The 24,506-nt window shown below is 42.3% G+C and overlaps 2 protein-coding genes across 3 annotated transcripts; one reads left to right on the top strand and one right to left on the bottom strand.

The window, feature by feature from the left end:
- Positions 1 to 10,251: 10,251 nt before the first annotated feature.
- LOC5575975 (protein brambleberry) lies at positions 10,252 to 12,818 on the bottom strand. Its single transcript, XM_001662281.2, has 3 exons — positions 12,399 to 12,818; positions 12,247 to 12,332; positions 10,252 to 12,172 (listed from the first exon to the last, which is right to left on the bottom strand). Exons 1-3 carry the CDS (start codon positions 12,410 to 12,412, stop codon positions 10,545 to 10,547), a joined length of 1,728 nt encoding a protein of 575 aa, XP_001662331.2. The 5' UTR covers positions 12,413 to 12,818; the 3' UTR covers positions 10,252 to 10,544.
- Positions 12,819 to 20,105: 7,287 nt separating this feature from the next.
- On the top strand, positions 20,106 to 22,880 carry LOC5574478 (oocyte zinc finger protein XlCOF6). Of its 2 annotated transcripts, XM_001655088.2 has the most exons (4): positions 20,108 to 20,443; positions 20,521 to 20,736; positions 20,951 to 21,611; positions 21,675 to 22,880. In XM_001655088.2, exons 2-4 carry the CDS (start codon positions 20,596 to 20,598, stop codon positions 22,805 to 22,807), a joined length of 1,935 nt encoding a protein of 644 aa, XP_001655138.2. In that variant the 5' UTR covers positions 20,108 to 20,443; positions 20,521 to 20,595; the 3' UTR covers positions 22,808 to 22,880. The 2 variants fall into 2 exon arrangements, with proteins under 2 accessions (XP_021701691.1, XP_001655138.2); XM_021845999.1 differs by having other exon boundaries at positions 20,106 to 20,443; positions 20,951 to 22,880.
- The last annotated feature ends 1,626 nt before the right edge of the window (positions 22,881 to 24,506 follow it).

The following is a 24,506-nucleotide window of genomic DNA, read 5'->3' as shown; positions in this document are numbered from 1 at the left end:
ATTGACGGACCAAGGCTTCATTCGATCGGCAGCGAAAATAGTGGATGTCTTCTTCTGCTTCAACTGTACTCCAGGAACATCAACGATCAAATAACGGTCATTGCCTAGGGCCCTCTCAACAAGGTACGGCCCCTTGTACTTCGGTTCTAATTTCTTGCTCAAACCTGTCGCTTGCGGATCCTTCTCCACCAAAACCAGTTCGCCTTCCAGATATTGCCTTGCTGGACGCCGTGACTTGTCGAAATAATGCTTCTGTTTCCGTTGCTCTTTCTCGATCCGGCCAATCACTTCACGTTTCAAAATATCTGCATCTGCCTCTGCTGGGACTTCTGCAGCGAACATCATCAGCAGCTGGTTCTGCATAATGTCCCGTGGGTTATAGTTGAATAGCAGCGTATGTGGAGAAACTTTGGTCGAATCATTGATCATGGTGTTCAGACCCCACTGAATCAAACGAAGATGCTTATCCCATGATTTGTCATTTTCTTTCACCATACAGCGCACAGCATCGAGTACGTTGCGATTCTCGCGTTCAACTTGTCCGTTTGCGCGTGGACTGCCAACAGCCACCTTCACATGTACTATTCCGAGATCAACACAGAATTTTTCGAAGTCCTTGGAGGTGTACGCAGTTCCTCGGTCAGTGACAATACGCCTCGGCTTACCAAAAATCGCAAAAAAATCGTTCAGCATCTGAATCACTGGTGATGTTTTCGTGTTGCGCACCGCTTTTAGTACCACATACTTGGTGAAACCGTCAACGAGCACGATAATGTGTTCGTTCAAGGCTGACGAACGAATAAACAGACCGATATGGTCCAAATGAATCGTATCAAATGGCACTGCGATTTTTTCTATAGGGTGCAACAAGCCCTCCTTTGCACCTCCCTTCGCTTTCACATAGGCACAGTGAACACACGATCCGATGTAGCGCTTCAGGTAGCTACGCATCCTTCGGAACCAAAAACACCTCTTCACAGCTTCTAGCACTTTCTCCACTCCTTTATGTCCAAGATCGTCGTGATAATTGCGGGCGATTCGCCAGCGCGCCCTGGTTGGCACCACCCACTTCAGCCCATCGATACATTTTCTCATCACACCCTCGTCCTTCAGAACGTATTCCTTATGGATCTGCTTTTCCCGGTTCTCGACCGGTGGTTTTGACAAAATCTTCATCATTTCGAACAGTTTAGGGTGTTCTCTTTGCAGTAACTTCAACCATTCGTCTTCTTTGATGTTCACTTCCATCACATGAGCCATCACCGGCTCCGGTTCTTCGGACTCCGGTTCAAGAACGGGGTTTCGACTGAGGCAATCGGCATGTTGCATCTTTTCCCCCTTTCGATGCACTAAATCAAAATCGTACTCTTGGAGTTTCAGCAACCACTTGCCAACTACCGGTAACATCACTTTCTTCGCTATCGTTTTCTTCACGGCTTCGCAATCCGTCACAACCACAAAGTGTCTTCCCAGCAAGTATTTACGGTATCTTTCCACTGATTCAACAATCGCGAGTGCCTCTAGTTCATAACTATACTTCAGGCATTCAACTGGCGAAGTTTTTCGGCTAAAGTAGCTTATGGGATGCAGGCCATCTTCCATTTGCTGTAACAGTATTCCGGACAGTCCGTGCGAACAAGCGTCTGTGTGCACTTCTAGGTTTCGAGCAGGGTCGTACATGACTACGATCGGCTGATTCACAAGAGCTTCTTTTAACTTCCCGAAAGCTGTTTGTTGTTCTTCTTCCCACGTGAACGGTTCATCTTTCTTCGTAAGTCGTGTTAATGGTTCGGCGATAATACTGAATTCCTTCACGAACCGACGAAAGTAATTGGCTAAGCCAAGAAACTCGCGAATATTGCGCACATTCACAGGTTGCGGAAAATCACTGATAGCACGAATCTTTTCTTTTCCCGGTCGTATTTCACCTTCGCTCACTTCATGGCCCAGAAAGTCGAGGCTGACTTTCAGAAACTGAGTCTTCTCCAAATTGACTGTTAGACCAAACTCCATCAATCGCTTCAACAGAGCTTCAAATTTGCGCAACACATCATCTACATCACGCCCACCGAGAATTGCATCATCCAGATACATTATAATCCCGATCGAACGAAGGGGTGCGATCACCGTATCGATCATCCTTTGGAACACTGCACTACCGTTACTTAGTCCAAAGGGCATTTTCACATACTCGAAATGTCCAAAAGGCGTCGAGAATGCAGTAAACTTTCTGCTATTCTCCGCTATTGGAATTTGATGATAGCCTCGAAATAAGTCCACAGCGGTGAACAGTCGATTGCCAACTAATCGGTTGAGGCAATCCTCGATAACTGGCATCGGCCAAGAATCCTTCACTGTTCTAGCGTTAACAGCCCGATAATCGACTACCATGCGCCAGTCGCCGTTCTTCTTACGCACTAACACTGTTGGGCTGTTGTATGGGGAGTTAGATGGACGAATTATATTCGCTGCTAACAAATCATCTACAATAGTCTCCACCACTTTTTCTCGCGAGTACTCCAATGGATACTGTTTTGTATGTATCGGCTTTTCGGCTCCGATAAGTTCAATCACCATCTCACAATCTCTTGCGGTACCCATTTCTAGGTAGTTTTTTGCGAAACATGATCGATAGCACTTGATCAGTTCAAAAATTTTCTCTCGCTCTTCACCAACACTATCCACGTTTATCTCTTCAGCAACGATAGGTTCATAGGCTCGGATGCTGTACACATTATTTTGTGTACCACTCTTATTCGACGATAGTCCACTCTGCCTCTCATCGTTGTGTTGCACCGCAATCTTCTCAATTCGCACACTACCCTTCTCCTTCACGAAACGAATATCTTCACGATCGAGAATGTCCCTTCCGATTATCATCGAGTTCGCTTGAACCTTGTTGGGAACTACACAAACATCGCACTCTACTACAATCCCATCAAGATTGATCACTTCGGCGCTCTTTCCCCGAACTTGCACTTTATTACCACCGAACCCTACTAGTTCGATACTGCATGGCTCAACACAGTTCAGTATACCAGCGCAGCTCTCTTTGATCGTAGTTACCGCAGAACCACAATCGTAAAGTGCATCTATTTCAGAACTTCCGACGATCACTGTTTTCACGAAATTGCTTGGCTGACGGATTTCTTGCATGGGTCGAGAAAACGGTTTCGGAGTAGTTTTACTGCAGTTTTTCGCGATATGACCCTTCTGATTACACCGATAGCACTCAAAGTTTGCGTGAGATTTCCCGGCACTCTTCACACTACAATTGGCAGCCACATGACCTTCGCCGTTGCAACGATAGCACTTGATATTGGCACTCAGCGCTCCAGAGGACTTGGCAGATTTCAAAATGGAAGGACGCACATGCCCCTCGGTAGGTTTTAGATCTCGAACCTCTGCCAACCATTTTAGCTGCTTGAGCAATTCTGGCAGTGTACTCACTTGGGTTATGGTTCCGAATCTCCCTTCCAAGCCCAGAACAATGTATTTGATTATGGCCTCATCAGCCAACTTCCCCTTTCTACCTAATGCAACATGACTATAGAAGTAAGTCTCCAGGCTTTCGTGTGGCAATTTCTTTCGGTTAATCATCGCTTGATGAATCCCGACAGCGTCAACGGACGTAGGAAAATCGCGAATCAAAGCTGTTTTAAATTCATCCCACGTATTCACAGCCACTCCAGTGAACCATAGCTTGGCCGCGCCATTTAGGTTCAAGATTCCACATTGAAGCTTCCATTCGTCGTTACCCTGGTATAGAGCTGCCGCCTTCACAATAGAATCAACCCATTGTTCAGCTGTCGGTGTAGTGGGTATATCGGGATCAAATTGCACTACTAGATCCTTCACATCACGCATATCAAACCGACGCTGAGCGCTTCCCTGAGCAATACCAGTAAGGGTAGCGATCAATTGTTTCATCGCGGCGTCATCCATTGTTCGCTTTTTGCAACGCGGATCCTTATGCAACAGTTCTTCAAAACTGAGACGTCGTGAACCGGTTGGGGATCGAAATAGCTCACTTTCAGAATCGGATTCTTCTTTAGCACCACTTCGCGGCAAACTTGTCTGGCCTGATGTACTGCCTCCAGCCTCCTCCTGGCTATTAGGCACGCCAACCACACTTTCGGCCACGCTCTTAGAAATTTCTTCTAACACCCTTTCGGTCTCGCTCATCACACCGAAAGTCTCACCGATTCTAAAATTGCTTTTCGCGCCCACGATTAACTTAGTCACGCATGCTCAAATGCTAACCGCGATCCCGTAACAAAATCGATCCTGTCTACAGAATTGTAAGAGGATCTTTTAAAGACGTTCGGATTTACAACGATATTGCGGCCGCTCAGTTCAACGGGAGATATATTACTGACTAGAAATGTTATATAATAGATGAAAAGCAAAAGGAAAGCCCCCAATTGTTGGGTGGCGTTAGGGTGGTTCACAAATGAAAAATTTCGAATTCAATATTTCATAATATCTGTTATAGTTGTTAATTCTCTGTGTGTATAATAATCTATCTATCTATATATATAAAAGTCAGTGTATGTTTGTATGTTTATATGTTTGTTTGTATGTTCCACCATAACCCTGGAATGCTTTAACCGGTTTTCACCAAACTTTGCACATGCATTCCTTAGACTGTGCAGATGGTCATAGCAACTTTGGAATTCAAGATGGCGGCCTAAATTCCAAAATGGCGGCGCACATTTCATTATGTCTGTAGTGTAGCGGCAATGTCCTTCCGGAAACTATGCAATATGGGTGTCTAACGATTGGGCTTGATCAGTAAAACACGAAAATTGATGTCCGACGGCATTTTTAAATCCAATATGGCGGACCTAAATTCAAAATGGCGGCCATGTGATGATGAATTAAGGCCTGAAATCATGTAAAATGGATACCTTTCTGTCCGGATTGGTGTGCATACCACCTATTAAATATTCGATGATATTTGATAATCCAAGATGGCGGACTGTAATTCAAAATGGCGACCTTGAGATTAATATCTATAAAAGTCAAAATGGTGGCCATGAGATTTATATCTTTAAAAGTCAAGGTATGTTCTAACATGAGTCTGAAAAGTCTTAACCGATTGTCACTCAACTTTGCACATGCATTCTTTAAACTGTAGAGATGTTCATAGCAGTCTACCTATCTATCTATCTATCTATATATATAAAAGTCAATGTACACTCAAGAAAACAGCCCCCTGAAATAAAAGTGCAGCTGCACATACTTTGGTAAATTTCTCATTTTCATTGATTTCATTTGTACTTAATATTCATCATATTCTTCTCAAGTACTTTATATTTGTGTAGTGCATACATATCATTTGAGTAACATTCAAAGTATGTGCAAGCTTTACACCCTCTAGGAGCACATTGTGTATCCAAAGATGGCGTTCAAAAATTGGTTGGTTTCTCTTGTTTTGTGATTGTGCCGTCGGTAGTAATTCAAGTTAATTTAGTGGTATTTCAGCCAATTATCAATATCTGAACACTACTCCGACATCTATTAATGGCTGTGTAGATGCGTAAGATGAATTTCATCAATAATCCGATTTCTGGAGGGACAAACATCCAGCAATGATGTTGGATTATGTGATACAACCAAAATGAGTAACGACAGGAATTTGTGAAAAATACATCACTTACATCATTGAAATAAGTATAGGAAGTTCATCGCGAGCTCATTCGAAATACCTATGATTTAAAAAACAAACCATGAATGTGTGTTTTCTATACTAAAAACAAAAGAATAATATCCCTTAAATTGATATGGATCATTAATACATTTGGTAAAAGTAATCAATGAAAGGTATGTGTCCAGTTTATGGATTAGTTGTGAAGTCATCATACTTTGAATGGAATCAAGGATTGGCGATAGTTCATTGATTTAGCACATACATTGCATTTGCAAACCCCCATTGCAAAAATCCATGTAGGTCGGCACATGTATCCAATGAGAAGTTTATCTTGAGTGTATGTTTGTATGTTTATATGTTTGTTTGTATGTTCCACCATAACTCTGGAATGCTTTAACCGGTTTTCACCAAACTTTGCACATGCATTCCTTAGACTGTGCAGATGGTCATAGCAACTTTGGAATTCAAGATGGCGGCCTAAATTCCAAAATGGCGGCGCACATTTCATTATGTCTGTAGTGTAGCGGCAATGTCCTTCCGGAAACTATGCAATATGGGTGTCTAACGATTGGGCTTGATCAGTAAAACACGAAAATTGATGTCCGACGGCATTTTTAAATCCAATATGGCGGACCTAAATTCAAAATGGCGGCCATGTGATGATGAATTAAGGCCTGAAATCATGTAAAATGGATACCTTTCTGTCCGGATTGGTGTGCATACCACCTATTAAATATTCGATGATATTTGATAATCCAAGATGGCGGACTGTAATTCAAAATGGCGACCTTGAGATTAATATCTATAAAAGTCAAAATGGTGGCCATGGGATTTATATCTTTAAAAGTCAAGGTATGTTCCAACATGAGTCTGAAAAGTCTTAACCGATTGTCAGATTGCGTAACAAGCAAAATGTGAAGTTTACAATCAATTCCAGAAACGGCTGCTGTTCTTTTTGGTATGTAATGCAATAAGCATGAAGCAGCAGAAATATTTAGTATAATTAATTAAAAGCTTTTACAGAAATTACGACTAAAAATTGAAGTGACTCCAACATCAAATTACATCCCGAGCAAGGCCGGGTAATATCAGCTAGTACCTGAATAAAGCCCTAGAGAGATTTTGGTATGGATACTGAACGCATGTATAGAAAAATTTGTAAAAAAATTTCCAAAGAAAGCTTTTGAAAGATTTATAGAATATAATTTTCAAGTGAATAAATTTACTAGAGACTCATAATTTTTTTTTACATTATTTCAGTCCATATCTGCAGGAATATCTCCAAAAATAGAGATTCCTCATAGATTTTTCAGATATATCTTCAGATAAGGTTTTCTTCAGAATATCTTTCGGTAATTCTTTCATGGAACTTTGAAATAATTCCTGGAATAATTTGTGGAACATTTTTGGTAGAACCGTTATTTAGGACTTTTTTTAAGAATCTATATGAAGGGAGGTTTGTGAAAAATGCAGCAGAAACCTTTTTGGAAAGTTTTAAAATAGTTAACTGAAGGAAAGCCCAGATTTTTTTGTAAGAATTTGTAGAGGAAACCTTAGAGAACATTCTAAAATAAACCTGGAGGAATTTATAAAGGAATCTCTTTATATATTTCAGAAGGAATCTGGAAAATAAATGTTGAAAAAGTCTGGAGTAATTCTTGTTAAAATCCCTGAAGTAACTTCAACAGAAATTCTTGAAGGAATATGCATCAATATAATCTATGGAAAAAATGGGATTACAGTCAACTCTCTATACAGCCATTCCATAAAAACCGATCTAGTGGGTCACCGAATTCCGTGTAAATTTGCTATTTTGTTCCTTATCCGAAATAAGGATACACGTTTTTTGACCAGAAAAATCACGACTTTGCAAAAAAAAAATTTTTTTTATCTTAACTTTTGAACCGCTTAACCGATTTTCAATTTCTTGGACGAAATGAAAGCTAAAGATTTTGACTTTTCGAGAAAAATATAAAATTTCACAAAAAAAAATTTTTCTACATGAAAAAAATTCTAAAATTTCCTTTTTTTCGTGTTTTGAAGGCCTTGGGACCAAAGGAACTATTGCTGTTCTAATTTTCTTTTCTAATTTTTGAAAGTTTGGAAAATTTTACGTTTACTGATAAATTTTCAGCGACGTATGTTTCTTAGTTTTGAGATAAATTTTTTTCAAAATAAAAAAGCAGTCATTTTTTATCGACACACACTGTAGGTCTCAGCGCATTAATTTGTTTATTTTTAAAGAAATCATAACTTTTGAACAGCTCAACCAATTTCCAATCTTTTTTTTATGGAATGAAAGCTTAAGATTTCAACTTTTTAGAAAAAATATAAAATCTAAAAAAAATAACAATAAAAAATTCTAGTTTTTTAGGCTTTTTTTTAGTTGTGATGTGATGAAATTCGGTTTTTTTCATCTCCTTAGTAAAAGTTGGTTTCGACTTCTTCTAAGTCGAGTCTAGCACACGACACTGAAGACGGCCGTACAGTTAAGGTTGAAATACGCGTATCTGTCAAAGGATACAAACTCTAGTGGAATTGAATGGTATAGTACTAAATTCGTTTTTTTCATCTACTCATAGGTATTCCACTAAACAGCTCGAAGATTTATTATCAACTTTTACTAGTTGGAATCAGATTGTTGTAAATCATTTCTGTCAAATGTACCGGTGGGGTGAACCGTAAACATAGTAAATTGGTCTGAATTTCCATGGTAGTTTTAAGAATGGGCGTAGTCAGCTAAAATAGTTATTTTACCACAGAATTTTTTCCGTGTACCCAAAAAATACTGAAATCAGAAAAAACTCTGATAAATTTATGACGGGCTCTAGGGTGGAATCCAAGATAAATTATGGAAGAAAATGCTAGATGAATCTTCGGTGGAGTTAAAAAAAGTTAAACAATTCCTGAAGCAATCTGTGAAGGAATTTATAAAGTAAATATGGTTGAATTCTTGGAGCAATCTCTAGAATAACGATTCAAAACCAGCAGTCTTCCAACTAAGCATGAGCATGGGGCATTGAAGATTGTTCAATTCGTAGTTACTATTGTGTAGTTGTGATAGACTAGAACAATCGAAATTTCACAGATTCAAACATCCTCACGATTATCGGGAATAGGAAAGAATGTTAGTAAGACAACCATTGTTATTAGAGACCGAGTATATCTCTGCATCTCCACAGTTGTGAGGGAAAGAATATTGAGTTAGTGGGATACGGTGAAGATATGGTAATCATCTTTGTTTGGTGATACAGAAGCAAGCAACACAAACAAAGACAAGGTCCTATCCTCAAAACCAGAAGACCGCCAACTGTACCTAAGAGAAGTACCGTCAAACGGGTGACTTGCAACACATTGCAATTTACAACTAAATTTCACTGTAAAACACAAATTTCAAAACAAAATTTGTTTTAAATCGGTGCTTCAATACGTGTGACTCACAATTCAAGTATGGGCCACGATTCAAGCTGTTATTATGAATATGTTTTTTGTCTTTCGACCTTTTGTCATAGATTCATTCTTTTGAATGTCTTGAAAACTGATATTTGATGGAAGTTCAAAATCGTGACCTGAAAACATGAGATAGATTTTATTTACAAAAGTAATACTCTGCATGGTGTTTCTATAACTAATAATCGATAATATTACGTGTTTTATGTCACAAAATTGTAGCAACAAATTTTTAATGAAAATCATTTTTATTAAAACGTACCTATGCGGGGTGACTTGCAACACTTTATTTCTAAGCAATTTTATAAAAGTGAAAAACTTTTGTGTTAGGTCTACTTTATAATCAAAAGAGTAATAATTCATCAATCAACTACAAACACTTGTTAAAAATATTGATCAGTTAAGACATTGGACCTTGATGATTTAACGCCTCTTTTTCCCATACAAAAATTGCTCAATTATTTTCTTACAAAAACGTATTCAAAATGCTCTTTTGCTGGTTCGAATGCTTTAAATACATGAATAACAATACTTAACATGTGTGACTAATAAAAAATATCAACATTTTGTTGGCAAAAACAAAATTAGCATTGAGTGTTGCAAGTCACCTTTTTTATGACTTTTGATATGACAAAATAATTCGATTCAATTTTCTGTCATCCCATTCTGTAGGCGGGCCAGCCATTAAAAGTTCTACAGGGAAGTTAGATTTTTAGATGACGTTTAGATCATGGTTTTGGTTGATTGAAGTTGAAAAGTGTTGCAAGTCACCCCGTTTGACGGTACTGTGGATTAAACTTAGGAAGCATTGATGGAGTAATACTTGATATTGCTTAGAGAATTTTTGAAAAAAATACCTGCGATAATTCTTGGAGCAATTTCAAGCGGAATATAAAGAGGAATCTTTTGAGAAATTACCACAAGTATGTCTGGAGAAATCTATGTGAATGCTCGCATAATTTTCAAGAATTTCGTACATGAAACCATAAGGGTGTATTTATTGACAATGACCTTGGAAAGTCAAAAGAGCATCCCTGGAATAAACCCTAAAAGATCGAGAGAGGTATATGACAACTGATACTCATTCAGAATCGCGATGTACATATTTCAAATACCAATAATGCAGGCTAAGTCAAAACAATTTTAAATCCAGTTGCAAACTGTTTATTAACCAATTCAAAAACATAATTACAATTACAAATATCAAATTATGTGGTATAAATAACGAAGCGTTGTCAATGATATCAGGTAAAATAATGGCTCACAAACTCGTTGTACTATAACTATCGATTTATAAACTGGTCAATTCAAAAGGAAAGCATGAGGTCATCTAGACTAATTCAAATTATATAAACTTACCCTGACATTCAGCACAACTTAAATAAAACTAATCTTGCAAAACAACTTCCCTTATGTTTCTATTTCCTTACACTAAACCCGCCTATAAGCCCCTCTGGTCATGAACTCGACAAAAATCCCTCCCAACTAAAGCTACTCCCCGGCACTGGTCTCCCCTAAGTGTCCTGGCCGTACACTGCTGCCGATCTTCGCTGCCTTCGCGCGTCACACTACGCCGTACTGCGTCACTTCCACCATTCGACATCGACGGGGTCATCGATCGTTCCCGGGAAAACCTCGAACGGATCGAGTTCAAGTAGGCAGCTGCACCTCCGTTGGTTTCCTCCTGATCTTCGTCGTCGTTTTCATCTTCTTCCACTACGGTGGGTTCCGGCCGGAGGGGTACATTCAATCGCGATCGCGACGTCACCACCGATGGTTCCCTTTGTCTCCTGGGCGCTGAGTCGGGTTGATCACGGGAAGACGGCGGTTGATCGCGGTTGATGGTACGTATTCTAGGGTAGAATTTTAGACCTAGACGACAGATTAAGTCTGCGGCGATGAAGCTGCCCAGTATGACGCTGAGTTGAATAACGTCCGAGTGGAAGAGATCCAGAAGATTCCCCATTAGGTTTCCGGGGACTGCGAGGATGAAGAACACCCGTATGAATTTGTCCGCATCGACGAAAGATAAGCAGATCATGCCGAACACGAGGTAACAAAAATGAACCACGATGGTATTCATCTTCTGGAGAATGTAGTCACTGCCGCCGACTTTTTCCGTGATCCAGGCTAGTTTATGGTCAAAGTCCTTCTGCAGAGCTCCTATCATGTCCAGCATGTTGGCAACTGTGTTGTTGATCTTCTGCAGCTGACCCAGTGTAAATTTGTACTGCTCTTCGGCCGCTTGATGATGCGAAGCAAAATGCGCACTGGTCTCGTCAATCTTACCGGCGATCGTGGCCGCGCTCTTCTGTAGTTGTTCCATGTCGGTCAGCAAGGAAGCATGATTCAACTTACTTCGTTTCGACTGCATCTCCAGCTGTTTGATACTATCGTCGATTCTGCTCCGCAGATCAATCAACAGGATGGCAACCTCTTGTTGTCCTGATCGAATCAAGGCCTTCTCCCTTACAAGATCCCGAAAGTTTGACTCGACCTTGGCACGGTGAGCTTCGGAAAGCCGCATGATATCGCCCTGCTGACTGATGATCCTGTCGTTGTTGGCCGACATTTCGTCGATCGCTTCCTGCGTGACGCTCTGTAGTTCCTTCTGGTTCTCCGCCAGCTGTCCCATCATCTCAATCTGCTCGTGAGCCGTGTTCATCAACTTGTTCACCGTAAGTTCCGTCAGGCCTCGAAACTGGTCATGCCGGACGCTGGCACATACGGCCTTCGCTCGATTGGTCACCAAATGATACGCATTCCACGTATCCGGATCCATTTCTTTGGTGCAGTCTTTCAGCGACATCTGCTCCGAGCAGTGGTAGACCGTACGGCCTTCCGAATCGGACTGACAATTGAGCAGCATGACCGCCAATTTACCAATCTGTTCGGCATTAAGCGACTCGCAGGAGTTCTTTAACTTCAGTATCACCCGGTGGTGACACAGGTCTAACTTGGAGAGATTGGCTCCAATCCATTTGGAAGCTTCCCGAAGGAAGGATTCGTCACTTTCGGAAAGCTCGTATGGAACGGCCGGAAATGTGTCCACTGCCGTATTTCTGTGATCTAAAAACGTTTAAAGAATGAAGTAAGCAGTCATGTTACAACATGTTTTGCTGGACTTATCCCAAAGCACGCACCATTTTCCTGGGAAGGCCAGATGTACTCAATAAAGGATCCTTGAACTGATGTATGTAGTAAGAGTAAGTTAATCAACGCCAATAACCTAAAATCGAGTGTTATCCAACTAATTGATCAAGAAAATTCAAACAATTATGAGAGAAGCACTTACCAAATTGTCCGCATATTTGGCACACGCGTATTACGCACTCCGGTCCAAGCGGGAGGTGGGCGTGTAGCGTTCCGATTTTGACGAAGATGTGCTGTTCCAACTTAAAAATAGAGTTTGATGCGCGAATAATACTTAATGTCACACAAGTAAAAATCCCATCAAATAATTGCGATACATATTGTAACGCAATGAAAAACTCGTAAAAGATACACACGATCGAGTAAAACTTACGAAAAACTAGTTTAAAACCTATCAAAAACTTGAGAAGTCAAACCAATCGAACTGATTTTTAAATGAAGCGAAAATTTTGCGCGGAAACCCGACTGGCGAAAATCTTATGCGGCCCGATGGATGGCTACATGTTGTTTTGATTTGAAGAAGCATATAAGTACCTCAGGTACCAAGATCTCTCACAGATGATTTCTCAATGCTCTTTCATACAAATGTCGAGGAGCTCAGATTGTGACAGCATGTTTTGCTCTATAGAGTCGATGGGAAGCAAACAGCTGATAGCCAGCGAGCAGGGAGTGAGTACCGTTAACCGGTTCCGAACGCAGGTAGTCTATAGGGGCTCTCGCGCCGGATGGACGAGAGTAATAGGGGAAGAAAGCGATGCAACTCACGGAGATCTCTACACGCAAACGCCACGCTGTGTTGGATGAGGATGTTTATCGTATTTTATTAAGTTGTTATGGATGGATAATTCTCCATAGCAGTTCAGAAGTTTTACAAGTAAATTGAATCAAATAGCATAAAAGAGGAACACAAAAATCACTTCTTACTTTTTTTTTTTTACTATGATTTCTCTGTAGAGCTCACTTTCTGATATTACAATATTTAGTCCATATTGGTACTGTATGCCCAGTCCATATTGGTACTGTATGGCCAGCCTAATAAATTGTTTGAAGATCAAAACCTATTCTTAAGACAGTGTTTCGATATTCTGTTGATAAGAGGATACATACATTTTATATGTTTTTTACATCGTGGAACGATACAGACTGAAGCGGAAACAGCAAACCCGCCTATTCCGGAACAAAAAGCGCCGCCTGGAAGAGGTGGAATGCCAAGAAATGGAGTTGCTGTACCGTTCTCAAGAAACGCGGAAGGTTTATCAGAAGCTCAACACATCCCGCAAAGGCTTCGTGCCGCGAGCTGAAATGTGCCGGGATAAGGATGGGAGCATCCTGACGGACAGACGCGAGGTGATCGAAAGGTGGAAGCAGCACTACGATGAACACCGGAATGGCGCAGAGAACACAGGCACAGAAGTCAGGACAGCGAAGGCGATGGCTACGTCAGCACAGCGGACAGTGGAAACCAACCAGCTCCCACGATGGGGGAAGTTAAGGATGCCATTCAACAGCTCAAAAACAACAAAGCCGCTGGCAAGGATGGTATCGGAGCCGAACTCATAAAGATGGGCCCGTACAGGTTGGCCGCTTGTCCGCATCGGCTGATAGTCAGAATCTGGGAAACGGAACAGCTACCGGAGGAGTGGAAGCAAGGCGTTATATGCCCTATCTACAAAAAGGGCGACAAACTGGAGTGTGAAAATTATCGTGCTACCACCATCCTAAAAGCCGCCTACAAAGTGCTATCCCAGATTCTCTTCCGTCGTCTTTCACCTATAGCAAACGAGTTCGTGGGAACTTATTGAGCAGGTTTCATCGACAACCGCTCGACAACGGACCAGATCTTTTCCGTGCGGCAAATCCTCCAGAAATGCCGTGAGTGCCAGATCCCTACGTACCATCTGTTCAACGATTTCAGGGCGGCATACGATAGTATCGACCGCGTAGAGATATGGAAAATCATGGACGAGAACAGCTTTCCCGGGAAGCTCACGAGATTGATCGAAGCAATGATGGACGGTGTACAAAACTGCGTGAAGATCTCGGGCGAACACTCCAGTTCGTTCGAGTCTCGGCGGGGACTACGACAGGGCGACGGACTTTCGTGCCTGTTGTTCAATATTGCGCTTGAAGGTGGCATGCGGAGAGCCGGACTTAACAGTCGAGGCACGATTTTCACGAGATCCGGACAATTTGTTTGCTTCGCGGACGACATGGATATTATTGAGAGAAAATTTGAAACGGTGGCAGATTTGTTCACCCGCCTCAAACGCGAAGCAACAAGAGTCGGGCTTATGGTGAATGCGTCGAAAACAAAGTACATGCTGGTTGGCGGAACTGAGCGCAACAGAGCCCGACTAGGAAGCAGTGTTACGATAGACGAGGTGGTGGATGAGCTCGTCTACCTCGGATCCTTGTTGAAGGCTGACAACAATGTTAGTCGGGAAATACGAAGGCGCATCATCAGCGGAAGTCGTGCCTACTATGGGCTCCAGAAGAAACTGCGGTCAAGAAAGATCCACCCCCGCACCAAATGTACGATGTACAAAACGCTCATAAGACCGGTAGTCCTCTATGGGCATGAGGCGTGGACTATGCTCGAGGAGGACTTGCAAACTCTTGGGGTTTTCGAACGCCGAGTGCTAAGGACGATCTTCGGCGGCGTACAGGAGAACGGCGTGTGGCGGCGAAGGATGAACCATGAGCTCGCTCAACTCTGCGGCGAACCCAGTATCGTGAAGGTAGCTAAAGCTGGAAGGATACGCTGGGAAGGGCATGTTGCAAGAATGCCGGACAACAACCCTGTAAAGATGGTGTTCGCTACGAATCCGGTCGGAACAAGAAGGCGTGGGCGCAGCGAGCTAGGTGGATTGACCAGGTGCACCAGGTGCAACTAATCTCCTATGCATAGGGGGATACCCCCAAGCACCGGACACCACTCAATACCGGACACCGTTAAAAATAAAGAAATCATGTTCTAATCAAGATGGTGTATTAGAAGAAAAGGAAGCTATTAGAGAGAGAATTGGTTGCATAGAATAACACATCCTTGAAGTTTGCACGCTTTTTTTTGGAAAAAACAGAGATGTTTGAAAACCGATAAAAAGTTGACGTTCATTTTTCATTTCAATTAATTAAGTTAACATCTACACAGATAACACTGAATCAACAATTTCACGCCACAATACTCGGTTCGTGGCCGCATCTCTCCATCCTCGGTTCTGCCCCACGCTCACCAAATCGATACGCACTTGATCCGCCCACCTAGCTCGCTGCGCTCCACGCCTTCTTGTACCAACCGCATCCAAAGCGAATACCATCTTTGCAGGGTTGCTGTCCGGCATTCTTGCAACATGCCCTGCCCATCGTATCCTTCCAGCTTTGGCCACCTTCTGGATACTGGGTTCGCCGTAGAGTTGGGCGAGCTCGTGATTCATCCTTCGCCGCCACACACCGTTCTCCTGCACACCGCCGAAGATCGTCCTAAGCACCCGACGTTCGAAGACTCCAAGTTCTTGCAGGTCCTCCTCGAGCATCGTCCACGTTTCATGCCCGTAGAGGACTACCGGCCTTATGAGCGTTTTGTACATGGTACATTTGGTGCGGGCGTGAATCTTTTTTGACCGCAGCTTCTTCTGGAGGCCATAGTAGGCCCGACTTCCACTGATGATGCGCCTCCGTATTTCACGGCTAACGTTATTGTCAGCCGTCAGCAAGGATCCAAGGTAGACGAACTCGTCGACCACCTCGAACGTATCCCCGTCTATCGTAACACTGCTACCTAGGCGAGCCCTGTCGCGCTCGGCCCCACCAGCTAGCATGTACTTTGTCTTGGCCGCATTCACCACCACTCCAACTTTTGCTGCCTCGCGTTTCAGGCGAGTGTACAGGTCTGCCACCTTTTCAAATGTTCGGCCGACGATGTCCATATCATCCGCGAAGCAAACAAATTGACTGGATCTCGTAAAAATCGTACCCCGGCTGTTAAGCCCGGCTCTCCGCATATCACCTTCTAGCGCAATATTGAACAACAGGCACGAAAGTCCATCTCCTTGTCGTAGTCCCCGGTGGGATCTAAACGAACTGGAGTGTTCACCTGAAACCTTCACACAATTTTGCACACCTTCCATCGTCGCTCTTATCAGTCTCGTGAGCTTCCCGGGAAAGCTGTTCTCGTCCATGATTTTCCATAGCTCTACGCGGTCGATACTGTCGTATGCCGCCTTGAAATCGATGAAAAGGTGAAGCGTTGGGACCTGGTATTCACGACATTTTTGGAGGATTTGCCGTACAGTAAAGATCTGGTCCGTTGTCGATCGGCCGTCAACGAAGCCGGCTTGATAACTTCCCACGAACTCGTTTACTACGGGTGACAGACGACGGAAGATGATCTGGGATAATACTTTGTAGGCCGCATTTAGAATGATGATCGCTCGAAAGTTCTCACAATCTAACTTGTCGCCTTTCTTGTAGATGGGGCAGATTACCCCTTCCTTCCACTCCTCCGGTAGCTGTTCTGTTTCCCAGATTGTGCCTATCACAATTGACGTATTGTGCCTATCACAGTCGACGTATCGCCTTAAATTTGAACTTATTTAATAATAATTTTGAATATGGGAAAATAATTTTGATCTCGCAGGAATAATGGAAAACTATCATTAGGGGTGATCGGGGCAATATGGGCCGCCTAAGGAAAACGTCATGAAATGCATAGAAAAATAGCGAAAACTATTCTTTAAATCTTGCATAACTTCTGATCTCGCCCTAAAAGCCATTGGTAACCATGTGTGTAGCTCGTTGTTTCTGAGCATTTGAATGTATTTTAATGTTATTGTCCAACGCTATAGGGAAGAAAATGTCATTATTTACCTGCCCGTGATGTTGGTTTGGGTGCTTATTCTTTCATTTGCTCAGAAACAACGAGTTACACACGTGGTTACCAATGGCTTTTAGGGCGTTATCTCAGAGTATGCGAGAAATGCTTGAGACTTGCACTATAACATGTTTTCGTCCATGTTATGTCGATAATTAATGTAGAATTCAACTTGAAAATTATTTTAGGAACGTTTTTGAAAACCATGTTTTCATGCGTGTTCACCAACCATATGGGGCATTATGAGCCACCCAACGGGGCAATATGAGCCACCTCATTCAATCGTATGATTTTTATTTAAAACAATATAGAGAAGAGTGAATGATTAAGTGCACGATATTGGAAAGGAAATTTTATTAGCTTTACTTAAAATTGTCAATTCTAGCGGCTTATGTTTGATAGATACATAATACATAGTAAACAGATCATGTAATTCTAGTATTAAATTGCAACACTTAGTTCAACCAGCCTCCTGACACCGCCCATACAACCCCATTGAAAAATAACGAGCAAACATCTCTGGTTCCTAATGGGAAATGGTTCCCACTGACAGCTTAATGTTTGTAAACAAATAACCGTTTGAGGAATAATAATCGATGATGGCGAAATCTTTTTCTCCGAAAAATTTCTTTTCCCGCATAACAACAGTTATTCGAACATACAAACGGTTGCAAACTATTGGATTGCAGTACAGCAAGTCAATTTGGGTTGAAGTGATTAGCTAGAAACATATTTTAGTATTGGAGGAAAAATTCCCTAATATGATTAGGCCATTGTACGTTGTTGCTCTTGAGTTTGATGCTGACCACGAAAACATGGCTGCCTACACTCAAAATAATCCAAACGTCATTGTTACGTGAAAACATACGTGGTTTTTTTCCATCGCACTTTTCACGTAGCTCTTACGTTAATCATAGGTAGCCCAGAATGAACGCATGAACTTTTGAACTTCGTTCATTCCACCGGCGCTATATGTAAGAGCTACGTTGATTTTCCGGTAGCCTTTACGAAGCGTTTCAATAGGACCTAGATGGTTTTGCATTAAATTAACTAGAATAAAGATCAACCTTATCTCTAATAGGCTTTGGAAGAAAACTAATTCCCAATTGGAAAATGGTAACAAAACTAAAAGATTGGGATATTTTTATATTCAATCTGAGCATTCTCAATCTTGTTTCCCAAATGTAGTGAGTTTGTTCTGTTTTGTTGCAGCCTTCGCGTGCTATAATTGATAGAGGTTATAGATCAGGTGTAAAATATGAAGTAATGCAGGGGTTCTTCGGTATTCAAAGCATATTGGAGGAGGCAAAATGAATTTGGAATGATCTACGTGATTTTTCACTTAGCAATGACGTTTGGATTTTTTTGAGTGTAGCACCGGGTTGAGTTCAACCTAATTTCACAGACAAACAGACGTCACACTCTCATCATTGTGCATCGACCACCTTTTTAACGGTCGCTTCAAAAATATGGTAGGTTGCCAATCCACCACCTGCAGCGCACGCATCCTGTCGGCCAAACACACTAATGAGCCTCTGTACGTGCCATAAATTCTTTTGTTCTCATGACTTTTACTGTGCGCCGTGTGTTGGTGCTGTCTCGCTTTCTCTCACGGGCAACTTGAAAACAGAGCGCACAGTAAAAGTCAAACGTTTTATAGCATGCATAGGCTCATTCTAGCATTGTTCTAAGTGTTACGTCTGTTTGTCTGTGCTATTTTCTAGCAAAGTTTTCCATTTGTAAAGGTGCAAGAAGATGACTATGCACATAAAAAAAATAAACTAGTATATTTAGGCAATGCATTTTTATGTTAAAAAGACCGTTTTCTTTGCTTAAATCTAGGGGGCTCATATTGCCCCGCTCTTTCCTTTTTATAGTAATATTCTATTTTCCATAATTTTTTTTTACGAACAAATCTAATTTCCAGTATTATCAGAAGTATCAATGGATTGGTAAAATTTACCACAATGACAAATATAATTGTTGTATAGCCTTAATTGAAAACTGCCAAACTTATTAGCTTTTTATGACAAGAGACAAATTTGTACATTTTTGTGAATATTCCAAGTGTTGAAACGAATATTCTTACGGTTTTTATTGTGGTGGCTATTTGAAGCATCCTCTAGCAGATAATAATGACACTATACATTAAAACACTGTTTTTGAGGTAAATTCCGGGGTGGCCCATATTGCCCCGTATGTTCCATATTGCCCCCATTGCCTCTATTTGAAAGTGCGAATGTATTTTGTACCTTATTTGAACTGAATATGGTCAAACTACAATTTTGGTCTAGCAGCTTCTGTCCCCCAGTTTCGGACAGCTTTATTTTTGTACGCTAAAAAACGATAATATTCATTATAAATAGGTACCAGGACCGTATAAAATAAATAGTTTATGAACTACGTAGTTGGCGGCTTGGGTGTCCGGTACCCCCTACAATATTGTTAAAATTTTGAGAACTGATCAATTGAGTCAAAAGATATAAGCAAAATAGTGCAATAAAATCGTCCACCCCTTTTAAGGATTAATATGCTAAAGTTTGTGACAATCATTTAGAAAAATAACTTATATAAAATACTAAAATTCAAAATAAATCCCAAAAACACGGTAATAGGCAACACACGGAATTAGAGCAGGTCCCGATACTCAGTGGTTCATTTTACCGAATATTTCCAAGGTGCTATTAAAGTCATAGTCATGCAACGTTGCGCATTTTGTATTATCGTTAGACAAATATAACTCATTAAATACCGAATTTGAGTTCGTACACAACGGATGTTTTAACAGCAAATTTGAACATAGTGTTCAGTTTTATTTCCCCCGACAAGCTGTGCATGTAACATCAGACTACCATCGTAGTCACTCACCTCGCCACGCGTTATCAGACTTGTTGGGCTCACTCTCTCTCTCTAGCGGATCACACGACCGAATCTCTCCACAGACCCATCGTTAAGAGGCGAGAGACCTACATCGCTTCTATAGGCACGTAGGTATATGAACCCACCGAGGGGACCGATACTATCAAAGAAGCAAGAAGAGAGCTTTGTGTTGTGTCATTAACCAGGCCTGGGCCAGGCAGGCTTTAGCTACCCGAAAACCAAAACAATTACTTGTATTGGGGGAAGAAAGAGGCATTCAATGCCATCCAGTCAATAGTGTATAGCTATCTGCGCTCCGTACTTGGCGGATGTCCCTCCATATTCAAATCTGCACTTTTAGCGTCGAGTCGAGGCCGAGCATTGCATACTGGTGAATTTTATAACATGGTGATGGTGTACATCGAGCATTTTGAATTCAGCGCTGAAGGATTTTTATGGTAAGACGAGATTTTTGATTTCTATAATATTTTTGGAGGGAAATTGAGAATGAATTTGGTTTCTATTTTAACCGTAGATGAGCTGTTATAGTTAAAACTAGACTGCATTTGAGCCATATTCTGATCGGGGGGAAGTAGAGGAAGGAGAAGAGATGGATATCCTCATCGAGCCAGACTGTTACAAGGTCTGCCGCATCTGCATGGAGAACTGCGAGGAGGACTTTGTGTGCGTGTACGATGAGTTTGAGGATAACATCCTGATGGACGTGATCGCTGAGTGTGCCCGCGTTGAGGTAGGTTACGTTCCCTTTGGTCCCAGAGGGGCCATTTTTAATGTATAATATGCATGTAGACAATGAAGATGTTGAAATGGATGACTAATCCATTTTCTTATCGCGATGTTGTTTTTTCTTCTCATTCGCCTAAAACCGGTACTCTTCTACGTTCGTCTGGTACTTTCCAATCTCCCTCCCTTGGCAACAACAACAACTATACTACACTACACAGATAAGGAAAGACGATGTACTGCCACGGAATGTCTGTCGGAACTGCGCCGAGTATATGATCGTGGCCTACCACATCATCCAGAAGTGTCGCGAATCGGATCAAACGTTGAGGTCAATCTTCAAGCATGAGATCGATATACACAGCCGAAAGGACGAGGAGAAGCCATTCTGTGCGACTGATCTGCAGGAAGAGGACCTCAATCCGGAGGAATATGAGTTTCTACTGTCGGAGGCATACGACAACATGATATTGGACAATGTGGAAGATTTGATAGGTGAACAGGTAGACGAGCTGCCAAATGACTTTCCAGATTTGGGTCATGTCGACGATGAGAATACACCTCCACTGCTGAGCACCGTCAAAGTTGAACAGGTTCAGTTGGGGAATCCCCAAGTTGATCAACAACTCGTACAAGTAGAACAGCCACCTGTTGACACACACGAAACAAAGAGGTGCTGTGGTTGTAAGCAAGAGTTCGAAACGGAGACCGAACTGATGCACCACAGCAATGCAGTGCACTTCAACGAGCGTGGCAATATCAATGATCCCACCAGGCCCTTCCGATGCCACATATGTTACAAATCGTTTGTAACGCTTCAGCATCTAAAGGAGCACCAACGAATCGCCGTCCGTAAATACTTCTGTCGACAGTGTGGAAAAGGTAAGGCTTCAAACGACTTCCCATCAATGGACCCACTCAACACAGGTAATTTCTCTCGGACAGGTTTCATGACCCAATCGAATCTGGAGAATCACCACAAATGCCACTACACATCCGCAGAGACGAAGAAATGCTGCGGATGCCGCAGTGAATTTGAAACTGAAGAAGCTCTCACAGCTCATTCTATCCAGATTCACAAACCCGAGCAAATGGTTGACCCAAGAAGACCGTTCGAATGTGCAGTTTGCTACCGTCGTTATCCAACTCGCAAATCTTTGGTTAGTCACAAGCGCTTGAACCAGCAGCATCGTTGTGCGCATTGCGGGGAAATCTTTGCCAAAAGAATCTTCCTTACCATCCACGAACGTAACTACCACCCGGATGCCCCTAAGGAAGAAGACCCCAAAAGACGTTGCTGCGGATGTTACCTTGAATTTCCCAACATGGATGAACTGCAGCTGCACGCCTCGGCCACCCACAAACTCCAGCGCAATCAGATTGCCGATGAAACGAAACCTTACGAGTGCGACATCTGCTGCAAGCGGTTCATCTCCATGTTCAGCTTGCACCACCATCAGAAGAAGGCCAATCAGGGCAGACGTTACGTGTGCGAAGTGTGCGGTCGTTCGTTCAACCGCGCCTTCGACAAAGCCAACCACGCCACAACCCATTCCAACGAGATGCCCTTCTCGTGCGAAATCTGCGGCCGGCGGTTCAAGAATAAGCTCTACCTCAAAAACCATCACAAGCTGCACACCACCGGCGAAACGAAGGAATTCGCCTGCCCCGAATGTGGCAAGTGTTTCCGCACCAAGGATCTCCTCAAAACCCATTCCATTACGCACAGCGAAGAACGTCGGTTCGTGTGCAGTCTCTGTTCCGCCACGTTCAAGCGGATGCAGTGCCTTAGAATTCATCTCAAGATACACAACAAGGAAAAACCGTACGGATGTACTCTCTGCGAACGTCGCTACACCCAGTCGTCGGATCTGAAGCGGCACATGCTGACGCACAGCACCGGCGACGAGGCGCGGCCATATCAGTGCCAATACTGTCTGAAGCGCTATCCACGCAAGGATTACCTCAAGATTCACGTCAGGAAGCAGCACCTCGAGAAGGCGGATCTGACGCTGATCGAGGAGATGGCCTTTGAGCTGCGAGACCACGGAGACGATAGCGACTTTTTGCTCATTTAAAATTTAATCTTCGGGGAGATGGGTTTAGAGAAATCGATGAATAATATGGCAATAAAAAGCAGAATTTTTAGTATGTTTTTTGAGTAGCACGTGCTGTTGACTAGAGAAACCAACTCCTTTTTAGAGACTACTCCGATATTATTCAGGTTATTGCATAGAAAGCTATTTAGCTAAGGCCTAGATTTCAACGATACATCACGTGGTCTGTTAGAGTAGAAGCCAAAGATCATAATCTATACATTTAACCTATCAAACGTCTGGTTTAGAGGATTTTCAATCAGCTGTTAAAAATTCATTTCCAATCGATATTCTTAAAGTGCATGGCATCCGAACCAGATTTTTCCTAATTTGCAAGGATTACATTTATGATATCGTTTCGGAGTTATTGCGAATTTTGTTGGGGTCAAAACCTGCTGAAAGAAATTATGGGTTCCAGATTTTCAGGTGTTTGCTACACTTATAACTATTCCGTTCAAAGAAGAAGCAGTAAACTAAGCCTCCAAAATGAACCAAGGTTTGTTAACGGCATGAAAAATCGCACGCTTTTGCTAATGCTTCTTTTTGTTTATCACTCCGATTTCCATCGAATGGTGAATGGTAACAATAGTGAAGTGAACGACTGATAAGCTTTCCTACCCTGCTGCTTTCCAGTAGTTTTCATAGATTTTATTTCATGGTACATGCATGCCTAAGATCCTAATTAAACAGCAACAAAAGAGAGTCATTGAACTTCAAGATTTATTTTCATCCATGTTTCAACTAATCAGAAAGTTTAATAAGTAGGGTGTTTTATGTTTTTGGACAAAGCGTTACGCGTACACTACCCACCAAAAGTATGGAATCGTTGCAATACTGAGTATTGCAGCACTTTTAAGTTTTTTTGTTTTTTTTTACAGTGGGAAATCTGCAAACAGATCCCCTGAGAAAGTAACTCAGGGAATGCGGGGATGACGCACCAACGACGACCCGCTAAAACCAGCCTATGCACTGTGCTTGAGCAATTCTTTTAGAAGTGCTCAAGTGGTGAACAGTGCATCGACATGACCCTTGGACTCAGACCCTTATCTCCCCGGAACCACCTTACGGTATTTCTTCGGGGAGGGATTAGTGTATATAGCACAACACGTGTAGCAGAAGTAGCCTAGGGAAACTGCTTCTCCTAGCCGACTTAAACAATGTTACAAGGGACCAGCCTCGGCAGGGCTAATCCTCTGCAGCCAACTCTTGGTCGGCGCGCCATAGGCGCTGCAATTCTAACATAATGTGAGTGAAAGCCGTAGTTACTGCATTCCAGCACTCGGCATCCACACACTTTCTCTCTATTATATTGTCGGGGGACGTGTCCGCATGTAGTGAGCATGCGACCTCTCACAACAATGAAACGGGGGCAATCGAATACGACATGCTCCGCTGTTTCCTCCACACCAGCATAATCGGGGCAGGCAGGGGATTCTGAGTGCCCGAACCTATGCAGGTACTGTCTATAGCAACCATGTCTTGACAGAAACTGCGTCAGGTGGATGTTCACTTTCCCATGGTTTCTACCATACCAATCAGCCACATTTGGTATTAGCCGACGGGTCCATCTACCGTTAGCGGAGTATTGCAGCACTTTTAGTTTAGCATCACCCAAAATCCAGTGCTAAAATTGTTTTCAACGAAAATAAAACATCGCAGGGGCTCAAAGACGTATTTTTTA

Source organism: Aedes aegypti, chromosome 2 (assembly GCF_002204515.2).
Source record: "Aedes aegypti strain LVP_AGWG chromosome 2, AaegL5.0 Primary Assembly, whole genome shotgun sequence".
Classification (NCBI taxonomy): domain Eukaryota; kingdom Metazoa; phylum Arthropoda; class Insecta; order Diptera; family Culicidae; genus Aedes; species Aedes aegypti.
This window is presented reverse-complemented; position numbering and strand designations above follow the sequence as displayed.